Source organism: Schistocerca piceifrons, chromosome 8 (genome assembly GCF_021461385.2).
Source record: "Schistocerca piceifrons isolate TAMUIC-IGC-003096 chromosome 8, iqSchPice1.1, whole genome shotgun sequence".
In the NCBI taxonomy this organism is placed as follows: domain Eukaryota; kingdom Metazoa; phylum Arthropoda; class Insecta; order Orthoptera; family Acrididae; genus Schistocerca; species Schistocerca piceifrons.
In genome coordinates this window covers 334,922,809-334,936,352 of record NC_060145.1, presented here as the reverse complement: position 1 = coordinate 334,936,352, position 13,544 = coordinate 334,922,809, and the positions used below count along the sequence as shown (strand labels likewise).

Genomic DNA, 13,544 nt, shown 5'->3' with positions numbered 1-13,544 from the left:
TTCAACAAGTGGGTTAGAGCTTATGGAGAGTACTTTGCAGAAGGTTAAAGTTGTATTTGAAAGGAAAGGTACATGCTTTTATGAAGAAATTCTGTTTATTTTTGGGTCCTCTCTTTTACAGAACTCCGTGATAAGAAGTTCACTAGTTGTATGTTATATTGGCTTAAGCATATGGTGTGGATATATGTATGCGATTTCTATAGGCAGCTACAGATTACAATGCTCCATCTTTGACAACTTGTCATAACAGCAAACAGTGCACATTTCGCAGATGACTATGTACTGTTTTTCAAGGTATCATGAACATTGGTGTGTCAGACAGATGTTAATTGTGAAACATGATACGTTTAAATACACGTACCTAACATGCTTCACTCATTCAAGATATTCTATCAGCTGAAACATTCATTTCCAACTGTTAGTTCCTTATCTCAAAATATTCAGTTTAGGTTTCTCTATCGTGTGCTTAGACCTGTCTGCGAAGATGTGGAACAACCTCTTGCTCCTAAGCCATTGTACAATACATTGCGGAAGATACTTCATACTGAGTTATCTTATTGCTTTCTGTTTGCATATAGAGCTCAAAAAAATGATTGTGTATATGTTTCCGTACTCAGCCCAATCCCTGTCATTTTGATCTAATGGGCTCATACAAAATGTGCAGTTATGGCTGTAATTTGTATATGAAATATGGCTTTTCAAATTTTTCCTGACAATTTTCCACAGAAAAACCATTCCTTTCTTCTTACAGTCCCCTTTTTAACCTCTCTGACAATCTCTTAGATTTTTGTAATCACAAAATGGCCTAGATGTTCTTCATTGGGTATCATTTACTCATTATTCAAAACAATTTGACAATGATCTCCCATTACTTTATGTGACGATACCCCATTCCCCCACCAGGAGCACATGGCTACTTTAATGAATTCTGCAACAACTTGTGAGCATACATTTTGCATTGAATACGCTAAGCAACCTCTAAGCAGGCCTACAGTTCACTCTTGGTACAAGACCTTTGTTGAGATGGTTTGTTGCTCACTGCAAAATGATAAATCACCACGTCAGCCATGTGTTGATAATTATGTCAAACAGGTTAGGGAGTGCTTTGTCCACAGTCCAAAAAAACCAATGTGACTTGCGTCCTGCAAGACAGGCATTCTGTAAAAGACTGGCGAGTACTGCGTAGGTGTTTACACCAGATTGGTGGATTGGCCATGAAGGACCAGTCACGTGGCCACCTCGTTCCTCAGACTTGACAGCACTGGATTTATTTCTCTGTGATTTCATTAAAGACCTTGTGTATATTCCTCCCTTAACAAACAGTTTAGCTGGCTTCAAAAATCATATCTATGCTGTTGTTGCACAAGTTCCACATAATTTGCTGCAACAAGTGTGGGAAGAAACTGATTACCGGTGAGATATTTGCCACATCAGGATTTGTAGTCACATTGAACCAAAATTACATTTGACATTTTTATGTGAAACTTGAAGTTGTACAAAGTGACACCTCTACCGATTCTGTAAATTATCTCAATAAATTTCTATATCATTCAAAAGTTGTAAAATCCTTTTTGACTCATCCAGTATTTTGCCTTTACTAATTCAGCAATGTGTTGTTTAGCTTTCCAAATAATCCTATTATCTCATTTTTATGCTGTACATTTACCTGATTTTCTGTTCAGCAAATCATTAGCCTCACTTATTGCTTATTCTAGCATTAGTATTATTACGTAATATTTGTCACAGAATAGACTGTTCATTCTATTCACACTATTGTTTGATTCTACATTCAAGAGCAATCTTATATATGTGTGCAGCTTCTAAAAAGCAATAGGTTTGATAATTTATGACGGAGAGGACATTTCATTTAGCATAAAAATTTAATTTTGCAGTGAACACACAGTGCATAGTGGGGCAATCACACTGTTGTAGAAATAATTCAAAAGCCAAGATCCCTTAAATACTGTTTACTGGATAGCCGGTTTCAACACACTAAAGGTGCCACCATGAGATCTGAATGTAGGTTAACATTTATAAACCATTTCGATATAATGATACACGAAGCAGACCAGCTGATATAAAATCATTGTAGTAGTATTTAAGCGATCTTGGCTTTTGAATTATTTCTAAAATTTAATTTATTGAATACATTAAATAAGGTGATATATAATGGTTTGTCCAACTTGATATCACAGGAATTTGGCTGAACTTATTGAGAGGTTCATTCAAGAAACAAAGGAGCAACAGTCTGATGGGATAAATGATGGCACCGGAAATGCTGTGATGTCATCATGTGCTGATTTGTTTGTCTTCTACAAAAAGTGCATGGTACAGTGCACACAACTCAGTACTGGAGAGGCCATGCTAGGACTCACAGCCACTTTTCAGAAGTATCTACGAGAATATGCAGTAAAGCTGTTACAGAACAACCTTCCAAAGTATGTATTTATAACTCTGTGTGTGTAACTTGTCATGAGTTTGTCTGCATTGGCTGAATTGTTCATATCATATATACTAGCTCATTATAAAATTTTTACTGGGCTGTAATATAAGTTAGTTATTTTTCATTTTCTTTTGTTGTCACATCACATCATTTTTATGACAGAGATGCTATTGCACTAAAAACCTGAAAACAGTTATCTAATTATCCTTTTATGTGATTCATATTTTAAAATTTGCTTTTCTCAGATATTATTTATATCTTCATGTGAAACAAATAATGTTTATTCTGCCCCCTTTCCCCTATATTTTATTCGGTTCACAAGGGAGCAGTTACAGGGATACATCTACGTAATATAAATTTCATGTGCCCACTACATGCTATGCAACATTTGAGTAGAGAGCGCACATTGGTGAAGCAGTTACATAGTAAGTATGAGGGACTATACACGGACATATTCAGAGTTCACCCAAAGAGTTGCAACTGTGTCAGATCTTCAAGCTCTCATGTTAAAAGTAAACCTACTAACAAGGGGTCCTCAGTGGTCGGCTCTCTTCGATTTTCTTTATACGTAGGACCTGACGACATGAAGTTGTCTGAGCACTGTTAAGTGCAAAACAAAACATATTGAATGTTGTAACAGAGCTGCAGGAAACCCAGTGCACTAGCATAAAAATCTTGTAATCACAAAAGGCACTGATTTTATCCTCATAGGTTGTAAACTTTTTCCTTTTGTGTGAATTCTGTATTTATTATCAAATGGAATTTTAAGTTAACAGATATTGAGTCAGTCATAACTTTTTAATGAAATGAAGATTTTTATATGTTTAATTACTAATCACATGAAAATACGTGATAAATTAAAATTAATACAAAAATGTGAAAACATCAATGTAAAACTTTTTTTGTTTCTAGAAATTGAATGGTATTATTGATAGATATATTTTTTCATTGAACAATAAGGCATTTCATATATCTGTTTCAATTTAATTTCATTTAATTACTATTTAAAAAATTTATATATTAATTTTACTTAAGAAATGTGATTTAATATTCATTAGTTAACATTTACATTTTATAACTAACAGAAAACACAAATTAAACAAAAAATTACTTATTGCAAGAATGTGACTTGCAACTTCACAATCACAAGGTTGATGTCCAGATGATGATCTTCAAATATGTAGGTATGAAGAAAATCTTGTAGGGCCAGTTTGTGAGTTCCTCTTGTTACATGACTAGGTTGTGCAACTACCTGAAGTATGAAAGCCCATGTCTTCTATTGAGGTACGAGAAAATACGCAAGGGCTTTTTCCTCAGTCTCTAGAATAATTGAAAGTTAAAACAAGAGTTAGTGTTAATCAGAAGTCAAATGCAAATACTACATGCAGGGTGTTTCATGTAAGATGTTTTTCCCTGTAACATGCAGAACAGTAAAAGAAAGGCATATTCTTTTGGGATAGTTAAACATTACAAACAATACCCTTTCTACAGTTATGATTTAATTATTTTACAGAGAGTTACAGCAATAAACTATATTTTTTTTAAAAAAAATTAAATATTATTTTTTTGTATCATACAGTTATAAATAATACATCAAATGAAAGAGCAATTCTCACAGTTTTTCTTACAGGTGTTGTGTATACAGGTTTTTGTATTAATTTTAATTTATCACATATTTTCATGTGATTAGTAATTAAACATATAAAAATCTTCATTTCATTAAAAAGTTATGACTGACTCAATATCTGTTAACTTAAAATTCCATTTGATAATAAATACAGAATTCACACAAAAGGAAAAAGTTTACAACCTATGAGGATAAAATCAGTGCCTTTTGTGATTACAAGATTTTTATGCTAGTGCACTGAGTTTCCTGCAGCACATTGAGTCAATGTGCATGTTCTTCCAAAAAATTGATCAATATGTCTTGAGTAGTTCTTGCAACAACTGCTTCAGGCCTATATCTTAGGTCAGTTAGATCAGCTGGTACAGGAGGCACATACACATGATAATTTATGAACTACCAAAGGTTAAAATCGCATGGCATCAGATCAGGTGAAAGTGTAGGCCATGTGAAGCAAGCTCTGTCATCCAGCCCCTAGCGGCCAATCCAATGATTGGGTGCACCGTCTTTTAACCAATCACATACTGAGTTATGCCAGTGAGACAGCACGCAATCTTGCTGTCAGATAAAGTTCTGTGGTTCAGCTTCTTCCAATTGAGGAAAGAGCTTCACTGAAAAAGAAAGGACCATGAACTTTCTGCTGGGATACAGAACAAAAAACATTCAATTTAGGGGAGTCTTGTTGCAACAATACCATCTCATGGGGATTTGCAGATCCCAACATGCAAACATTTGTGTGTTCACATTTCCGCTTAAGTGAAATGTCAATTCATCACTGAAAATGACACGATCCAGAAAATCTTTGTTATGCAGCAACATTTCGCTTGCAGACATGGGATGTAAGCCATAGTCTGTAGACTTTAGAACTTGTAATGACTGAAAATGATAAGGACGCAGTTGTAAGCATTTCCTTAAAAGTGTCCATGCAGATGTCACAGAAATTTCTAATTTATGTTTTTTTTTTTTGCATGAAAGACTCCCTCAATCATGCAACACATTCTTCAGTCATTTTTGTTGGCCCATACTCTTCCCTCTGCAAAGACAGCTGGTTTCTTCAAACTGATGATACCGTCTGTGGGTGCAGTTATCATTTGGAGGATTACAGTGGAACTTAAACAGAATGCATGTTGCACTGTAACAATAGATTCAGCAAACTTCAAAACGCAAGAAGCGTTCTGTTCCCTGGTCGCCATCATTGCAACTAGCGCTTTCTAACAGAAGGCACAGGAAACAGTGCATGCACGTGTGCACAGGTATACAAACAGTATTGATTGAGTTCTTCTTTAATTTGATGTGTTATTTATAATTGTAAGTTGAATGTAATCGATGCCAGGAAGTCCACGCAATTTATTAGTGAATAAAGGTTATAACACTTTTTGGCGACGAGGTCGGATATTTTTTTTTTCCTGCATTGTGGAATTGTGTGTTCGTGTCGGGGCAGACATGGAACAGCTTATGCAAGCGCTCATTGAACAACACACGCAGCTGACGGCTGGTATTCAGGCGTTGTCGACGTTGCTTACTCATCGTCTGTCTTCCTCTTCTCCGCCTCCGTTCCCTCCTTACGACGAGGCCGCTGAAGACTGGGAGGATTATGAGAAGCATTTGCGGCAACACTTCTTGGCTTTTGGTGTTGTCGACGCTCCTATGCGTAAGTCGTTATTTCTATCTTGGATTTCCCCACGGATCTATCAGCTGCTATCTCAGTTAGCCCCTCTGCGGGAACCTGCCTCTCTGTCCTTCCAAGAAATGTGTGAATTATTGTCTAACTATTACCGAAAAAACACCCACGTCATTGCTGCCCGCGTGGCGTTCTACCGGTGTCGTAAACAGCCCCATCAATCCTACCGGGCGTGGGCGGCGGAACTACACGGTCTGAGTCGGAAATGTCAGTTTGTCACGGACACTCATCATGAGTCTTATGCTGATTCAATGGTTAGGGACGCTATTCTACGGCTTGCTCCTGATAAAGAAGTTCGGCAACGTGCCTTACAATTGCCAAACCCGTCGTTGTCGGAAGTTCTCAGCATCGCTCAATCTTTTGAAGTGTCTCACGCTGCTGGTGCGCAAATAGACGCGTGGTGTGATGTAGGCGCTGTACACACCACTTTCGATGCGGACAATTTGCCTGTTTCACAGGGAACCGACGATGTGGCGGCGGTGCACTCGCGTCAACAACGTCGCGTTGGGCCGCCACGCTCGCAGCGAAAACAGCAACCACAGAAGCAGGGTCGTTCCGCACTTCCTTCTTGTCCTCGTTGCTTCGTACAGCATGACAGGGCCGCGTGTCCAAAACGTTGGGCCACGTGTAATTCATGTAGGAAAAAAGGCCACATTGCTTCTGTGTGTCAGTCCCCTAAAGTTCCTGCCGACGAGGATGAGGCATCGGACATGGATGTTAACTGTGTGCTTTCTCAACCAAATAAGTTGTTTGTTACTGTTCGTGTTCTGGATAAAGACATTCGCATGCAAGTGGACACTGGCTCTGCAGTAACTCTCATTAATTCTCGCACGTATTTGGAGTTGGGCTCCCCTCCCTTGTCTCCAGTACGCGAAATCTACGAACTTATAATAAGCAGAAAATTCCTATCGTTGGCCAGTTTGATGCTTCCACTGCCTACAAGTCTGTTGTTAGGCCTCTCACGTTTTATTTGGTGCATCATGCGGGCACTGAAAACCTGTTCGGTTATGATGCTTTCCAGTTGTTCGGGTTCTCCATTGATGATGATGTGCACCTCATATCTGAGGATATTCCGTATCAACAGCTGGATGGCTTGTGTTCTGAATTCTCGTCCGTGTTCTCTGCTGGTCTGGGTCGTGCCACGGAGTTTGAAGCCCACATTACTCTTAAACCTACAGCTCGCCCTAAGTTTTTCTGGGCACCCCCTATTCCGATGGCGTTGGGTGCACCTGTCAAAGCTGAGATAGACAGGTTAACAGCTTCGGGGATTCTCCTTCGTGTTACCTCCAGGGAATGGGCATCGCCCATCGTGGTGGTTTCTAAACCAAACGGGAGTCTGCGATTGTGTGGTGATTTTAAAGCCACTGTCAACGCTCAGAGCCTCATTGACACTTATCCTCTTCCCCGTCCTGAGGAGTTATTTACCAAGCTCGCTGGGGGCCAGTTCTTTTCCAAACTTGACTTATCGGAGGCGTACCATCAGTTGCCGTTGGATGCTTCTTCCAAGGAATTCCTTGTCATCAACACTCCTTGTGGGTTGTATCAGTACCAGCGGTTACCATTTGGCGTCGCTAGCGCGCCGGCCATTTTTCAGCGGTTTTTGGAACAGCTCACGGCGTCCGTTCCCAGCTGCATCAACTACCTGGATCACATTGTTGTCACGGGGGCCTCCACTGAGGAGCACCTTCGCAATTTGCGTTCAGTGTTTCGGGTTCTGCGTTCAGCTGGGTTGAAGTGCAATCTGGACAAGTCACAGTTCTTCCAACCCTCCATTGTGTATCTTGGTTTCCACTTGTCCTGTGAGGGTATACGTCCTCTCCGACAGCACGTTGCGGCCATTACCGCTCTACCCTGGCCGTCTACGGTCAAAGAACTTCAGGCGTTTCTAGGCAAGGTTGCTTATTATCACAAATTCATTCCATCCGCGGCGGCGGTGGCTCATCCTCTGCATCAGCTGTTATGCAAAAACGTTCCTTTCTGTTGGTCCGACGAGTGTGAGCAGACTTTTGTCCGCCTGAAGGCTCATTTGCAGTCGGCGCCTTGTCTTGCCACATTCCGTCCGGGTCAGCACTTGGTTCTGGCGACTGACACATCCCAGTATGGCCTAGGGGCTGTTCTCGCCCATCGGTATGAGGATGGGTCAGAACGACCCATCGCCTACGCTTCCAAGACCCTCAACGATGCCCAACGGCGTTACTCTCAAATCGAAAAGGAGGCGCTCGCTATCATTTATGCTCTAAAAAAGTTCAGCGTTCTTTTGTATGGTTCTAAGTTTCACCTCATCACCGACCACAAGCCGCTGGTCTCTCTGTTCAGCCCCTCGGCGTCGCTTCCGGATAAGGCAGCTCACCGCCTGCAACGTTGGGCCTTATACTTGTCTCGTTTTCACTATGAGATTCACTATCGCCCCACGGCTCAGCACGCCAACACTGACGCGTTGTCGCGTTTGCCGATGGGCCCCGACCCGGTTTTCGATCGAGATGAACTACTCTGTTTCCACATTGATGAGGAAGAACGTCGTGCGGTCGAGGGTTTTCCCCTTACAGGTTCACAGGTCGCGTTGGCTACTGCGCGGGACCCGGTCCTGCGTCAGGTGATCGGTTTTGTTCAACGGGGTTGGCCGGACAGGACCAAGGGCCGGGCATCGGATCCCCTTCGCAACTACCATGCCTTGCGCCTTCGTCTGTCTGTTCGTGAGGGTGTTGTTCTTCTGGCCACGGATGGCGCATCTCCACGGGTGGTGGTGCCATCCTCTCTTCGCAAAGCTGTTCTCAAACTATTGCATGAAGGCCATTGGGGGATTTCTCGGACCAAGTCCCTGGCCACGCCGGTGCCACCGCCCCTTCTTTCGCCTCCACCAGCCCGAGGAGCCAGTCCTGTCGCAGCTGCTGATCTTCCGTGCGTGTTGCTGCAGCCGACGTCGCTACCGCTTCCGAGTACGCCGGAACCGGCCCCGGTTGCGACGCAGCCTTCTCCGGGACCCATCTCGCTGGAGCACATTCCCAGGTCCTCGACACCTATGGATGCTGCTCTGGAGTTTTTACCCATCATCTCGTCCAGGAGGCACGTTCCACGCGCAAGCTTCCGTCCTGGACACTTTCGACCATACTCTCGTGTTTCTCCGCGGGATCTTCTCGGTGCCTCCCAAGAGGCCATGGATGTCTCCGCACTGTCCGTGTCTCCAAGGAAGTGAGTGTTTTTTTTTTTTTTTCAAAGGGGGGAAAAGTGTTGTGACAGTGCCACGAGATTTAAAAGTGCCGCTACGTCAGTACGCGAACACAGCGATAGAGGCGCTCCGCAGCTCGGTCGAGCGCGGGAGCGCCACCTGGCTATGAACGGCGCCGGCCGCTTGTCGCGGCACGGCAGTCGAATGACAGATACGGAGTTAGTCGCATGTAACCCGCTAGTGTTTCTACTTTTGTATATCCACGCAATTTATTAGTGAATAAAGGTTATAACACAAACAATTTAAATCAGATTTCCATCAGTTTTAGTTATAGAGCTAAAAATACTCAGAGTCTTAGGAGTGGATACAATGTGCTGCACATAATTGAAAGACCGTGTGTCCATTTAAGTGCAGTGCTTAAACAGGTGCTCATTTTCCTGAATGTGTAACTCAATGCACCTTCTGAACCGTGTATGGATGAGATTAAAGTATAGTGTTTTAGATTGAGTTAGCTGTGAATTACCTAATGCAGATTTAATTTCATTATTAGTTTCTTCACATAAAGATTGTAAGCTGGTTTTGCAACTGAGTCTTTCAAGGAAGCCCTTGAGTGTGAGGTTGCAAAAGGCCAGTGACTTTTATGGCATGCAACACTCCACTTATTGTGTACCATGCAACCACATTATTGGCTGCTAATGGCAACAGGGAAGTATTCAGTGGTGCCCACAGAACATAGTTGAACTGCTTAATCGACAAGTAACTCACAATAGAGCTAGTTGTGTTGATACAAAGCAGAGCAATTGCAACAATAGACAAAGAAAACATTGCATTATATCTGCAACAGAAGTTATCAAAGTTGACATTTTGTCAGAAAGGAACCCAAGAAATTTTGCAGAGTGAGAAAGAAATGGCTGTTGAGATATTATCATTTCTGCAAGATGAGTCAGTGGAATGTGTGGTGTCATATACGCTCAAACTGTGCAGATAATGTACATGAGAAGTACATTGATGACGATAAATGCTTAACAAATGAAAGTTATATTGAAACAGGTGTCTAGACATGTAGTTCAGCATGCTTGTCGGACAGCGAGCCACAAGTCCCATCTCCAGTGCAATGTATTAAAGGACAATTATTGTCCAAGGAGTGGGTGCTAAACACAATTATGTACCCACAGGAGAAAGAAAAAAAAGAAAGAAAGAACAGATTTTGAATAAGTCCGCAGCAATATGACCATGTAATGCATAAGAAAAACTATGGCTACTCAAGGGAAAGCAAGGTGTATTTGGTATAAAAACTGGTGTTTGTGAGTTTCAAGGATACGTGATACAATTTACAGGATGTGCATGATAGTGACCTGTTACATTATGCTCATCAAACTGCATGTGACAGATCACAGTGATTTCAAAGGAATCAGTGGATGGGTACGCAACTTCAAAAAGTTACAGAATTGAAAGACATAATATAAAGAAATTTCAAATAAATTGTCAACTTGATGAAGCACAGAAAACTGCAGAACAACCTGAAAATTTGTAGATAAGATAAACAAAGTTATCCCATCATTTAGTATGGGATTTGTTTTCAACTGAAAAGTAAATGCATATGAAATGAACCCTGAAAATTAAAGGCACCAAGAGAGTTACATGAAAATCAACTAATATCAGTGCCTTAATACATTCATATACAATTGTGCCGACTTTTAATATGGTTGGTAAATTGACTGGAGAGTTATTTATTGTTCTGCAAGAAGGTGGAGGTGCGCTGCCACCTACAATTCTTTCTTGGGTGTGTGATCTTGTTAGGGCAGTAGGGAATATTTATTTCACATTAACCAAGAGTTGGAAAATGGGCATAAGAGAACTACAGCTATGGTATGGGAACTGCTTTTGGCCAGTAGCTAGTCAAAATAACTTGATTTTGCTTGATTATTGGCCTATGTATAAAAAATCATAATCCAAAAACAAAGATGATGTGACTTACCAAACAAAAGTGCTGGCAGGTCGATAGACACACAAACAAACACAAACATACACACAAAATTCAAGCTTTCGCAACCGACGGTTGCTTCATCAGGAAAGAGGGAAGGAGAAGGAAAGATGAAAGGATGTGGGTTTTAAGGGAGAGGGTAAGGAGTCATTCCAATCCCGGGAGCGGAAAGACTTACCTTAGGGGGAAAAAAGGACAGGTATACGCTCGCACACACACACATATCCATCCGCACATACACAGACACAAGCAGACATTTGTAAAGGCAAAAACTCTTTCCGCTCCCGGGATTGGAATGACTCCTTACCCTCTCCCTTAAAACCCACATCCTTTCGTCTTTCCCTCCCCTTCCCTCTTTCCTGATGAAGCAACCGTCGGTTGCAAAAGCTTGAATTTTGTGTGTATGTTCGTGTTTGTTTGTGTGTCTATTGACCTGCCAGCGCTTTTGTTTGGTAAGTCACATCATCTTTGTTTTTAGATATATTTTTCCCACATGGAATGTTTCCCTCTATTATATTCATAAAAATCATAATCCTTTAGAGCAAATTGTCCCTCCTGAAAAGTTTGTGACATTGCAATTCATACAACCTGGAACCACTGGACAAATTCAACCTCTGGACATTTGTCTTTTCCGTACCTATAAAAAATATTATCACACTATCTGTACCTATGCCTCAAAGGATAGCCAGTTTTACGGCAAGCTCCACGACAGACTTTTTTGTGTTTGGTTGAATCAGTTCTCAACATGCTTCACCTTCGATCTTTGTGGTCACTGTGGCACGCTGTTTTTCATGATATTCGTGGTACGAGTAAATGATTTGTTTTGAATGTTTCTTGAATATTGATGATGTCCATTTTGTGGAGTGTAACACATAACATCGCATAGAAGGTTGATATCTGCACCTACTGGGCACTCATTTTCTGTTGCCCTTCTGACACACATGGTGAGTCATTAGCAGTTAATATTTTTCCTGTCATAACAGTTAACACAACACTTTCATATGAGCATTACGAAAGATTGAACTTCTCACACTCAGTGGATCCCTTCTTACCAGTAAGCAAGCTGTGAGCAGAGGAATTTCATATTTTATATAACAGGTATACATTAACTTTGCCGGCCGCGGTGGTCTAGCGGTTCTAGGTGCGCAGTCCGGAACCGCGCGACTGCTACGGTCGCAGGTTCGAATCCTGCCTCGGGCATGGATGTGTGTGATGTCCTTAGGTTAGTTAGGTTTAAGTAGTTCTAAGTTCTAGGGGACTGATGACCACAGTAGTTAAGTCCCATAGTGCTCAGAGCCATTTGAACCAACATTAACTTTATTCAAGTACTGGGCCATATAATGTATCAAAGGTAATATTCATACAATAACTTACTACTTCTAGAAAATTATCTTCATAGACAGTGTCATGAAATACTATAAAAATTATTTGCTTGCCCTCATGTTTGTAAAGATAAAACTTACACAGTTGAAGACTTTCCTAAAGATAAGCTTGTGCATCTTCTTAGTTGTTTCATAGCCAAACTTAGCAAAACATGTTTAATTCTGTTTTTGTTTCCTTTTCTTATTCCATCTCCCATTTCATGGGGACGGAGAGGGGGAAGGGGGGGGGGGGGGGGGAACATTTGTTTCTGATTTTAGTGAACAGTGGCATTTCTTTCTGCTTCACTGACTTTTAGTACAGAATCATCAGCTGCAAAAGAAAAGTAGTATTTGTTTCTGAACTTGTACTCACTCTTCACCATCATCATCTTTCTTTCTAATCATGGTCATTTCTGCTCATGGCTGCCAAATATTATTTTATTTTTTATTTATTGTGGTTGCAATTTCGAATTTTACTCATCCTCAGGTAGAAATCTCACTGCAAATATCCACATAGGCATTCAAACAGCTGCTAGTACAAACATCAAGGAAGTATGAACAGTAACCAAAGCATAGAGTGCAAAACAATAACAAATTGTGTAAATTAGAGGTGGAGCAGGGAGAAAGGGAAAGAACTGATGGTATCAGCTGCATTGTGACATTGTGCATTATCAGCAGCGACGAGTGAAAATGCGTGCTGGACCGGGATCCAAACCCAGTATCGTCTGCTTAGTAGGCAGCTGCATTAACCTCTGCACCGTCCAGACATAGTGCTTATCGCAAATGTATGGATTATCTCAGCATGCTCCCTGGTCGACTCACACTCTCACCTAATGCTACCTGTCAGCTGTCCCCGTCCATGCCCTGCAGACTCGCTAATTTTAGATTCCCACTGGAGGTTGATTGTAAATGTACATCCACACTGAATGATGTGGATTCATTGTCCATTGAGGTAAATCAATTATATAGATGTATGGTGTCTTGTAACGAAACTATACATTTTACTGGTGGGGTGAGAGACTGAGATTGTTGCAAAAATTGACATTAAAAGAGAGTATTTGATTTAGACAAGAAATCTTAAAAGTGTGTCATTCAATTGTCTTCCATAGACATCAAGAATACCTGATCATGGGAGTATCTTTTGATCACTTTGGCCTCCACCACTCAAAGAGAACTTTGAGAGAAATGCCAATATTTACTGCTACAACAGTTTCCAAACATTAAATGTTAGTAAATAGTTATGCAGTGGCACATATATAGTTCATTTCGTTGTTCATACGTGTCC

The 13,544-nt window shown here is 41.1% G+C and overlaps 1 protein-coding gene across 1 annotated transcript in view; it reads left to right on the top strand.

Annotated features, from left to right (window-relative positions):
• The window catches only part of LOC124712012 (vacuolar protein sorting-associated protein 53 homolog), a 180,962-nt gene that overhangs the window by 105,674 nt on the left and 61,744 nt on the right, over window positions 1–13,544 (top strand). Inside the window, exon 9 of the mRNA XM_047242304.1 lies at window positions 2,196–2,438. Within this exon, the coding sequence (XP_047098260.1) occupies window positions 2,196–2,438 (243 nt within the window). The remainder of the gene's footprint in view (window positions 1–2,195; window positions 2,439–13,544) is intronic.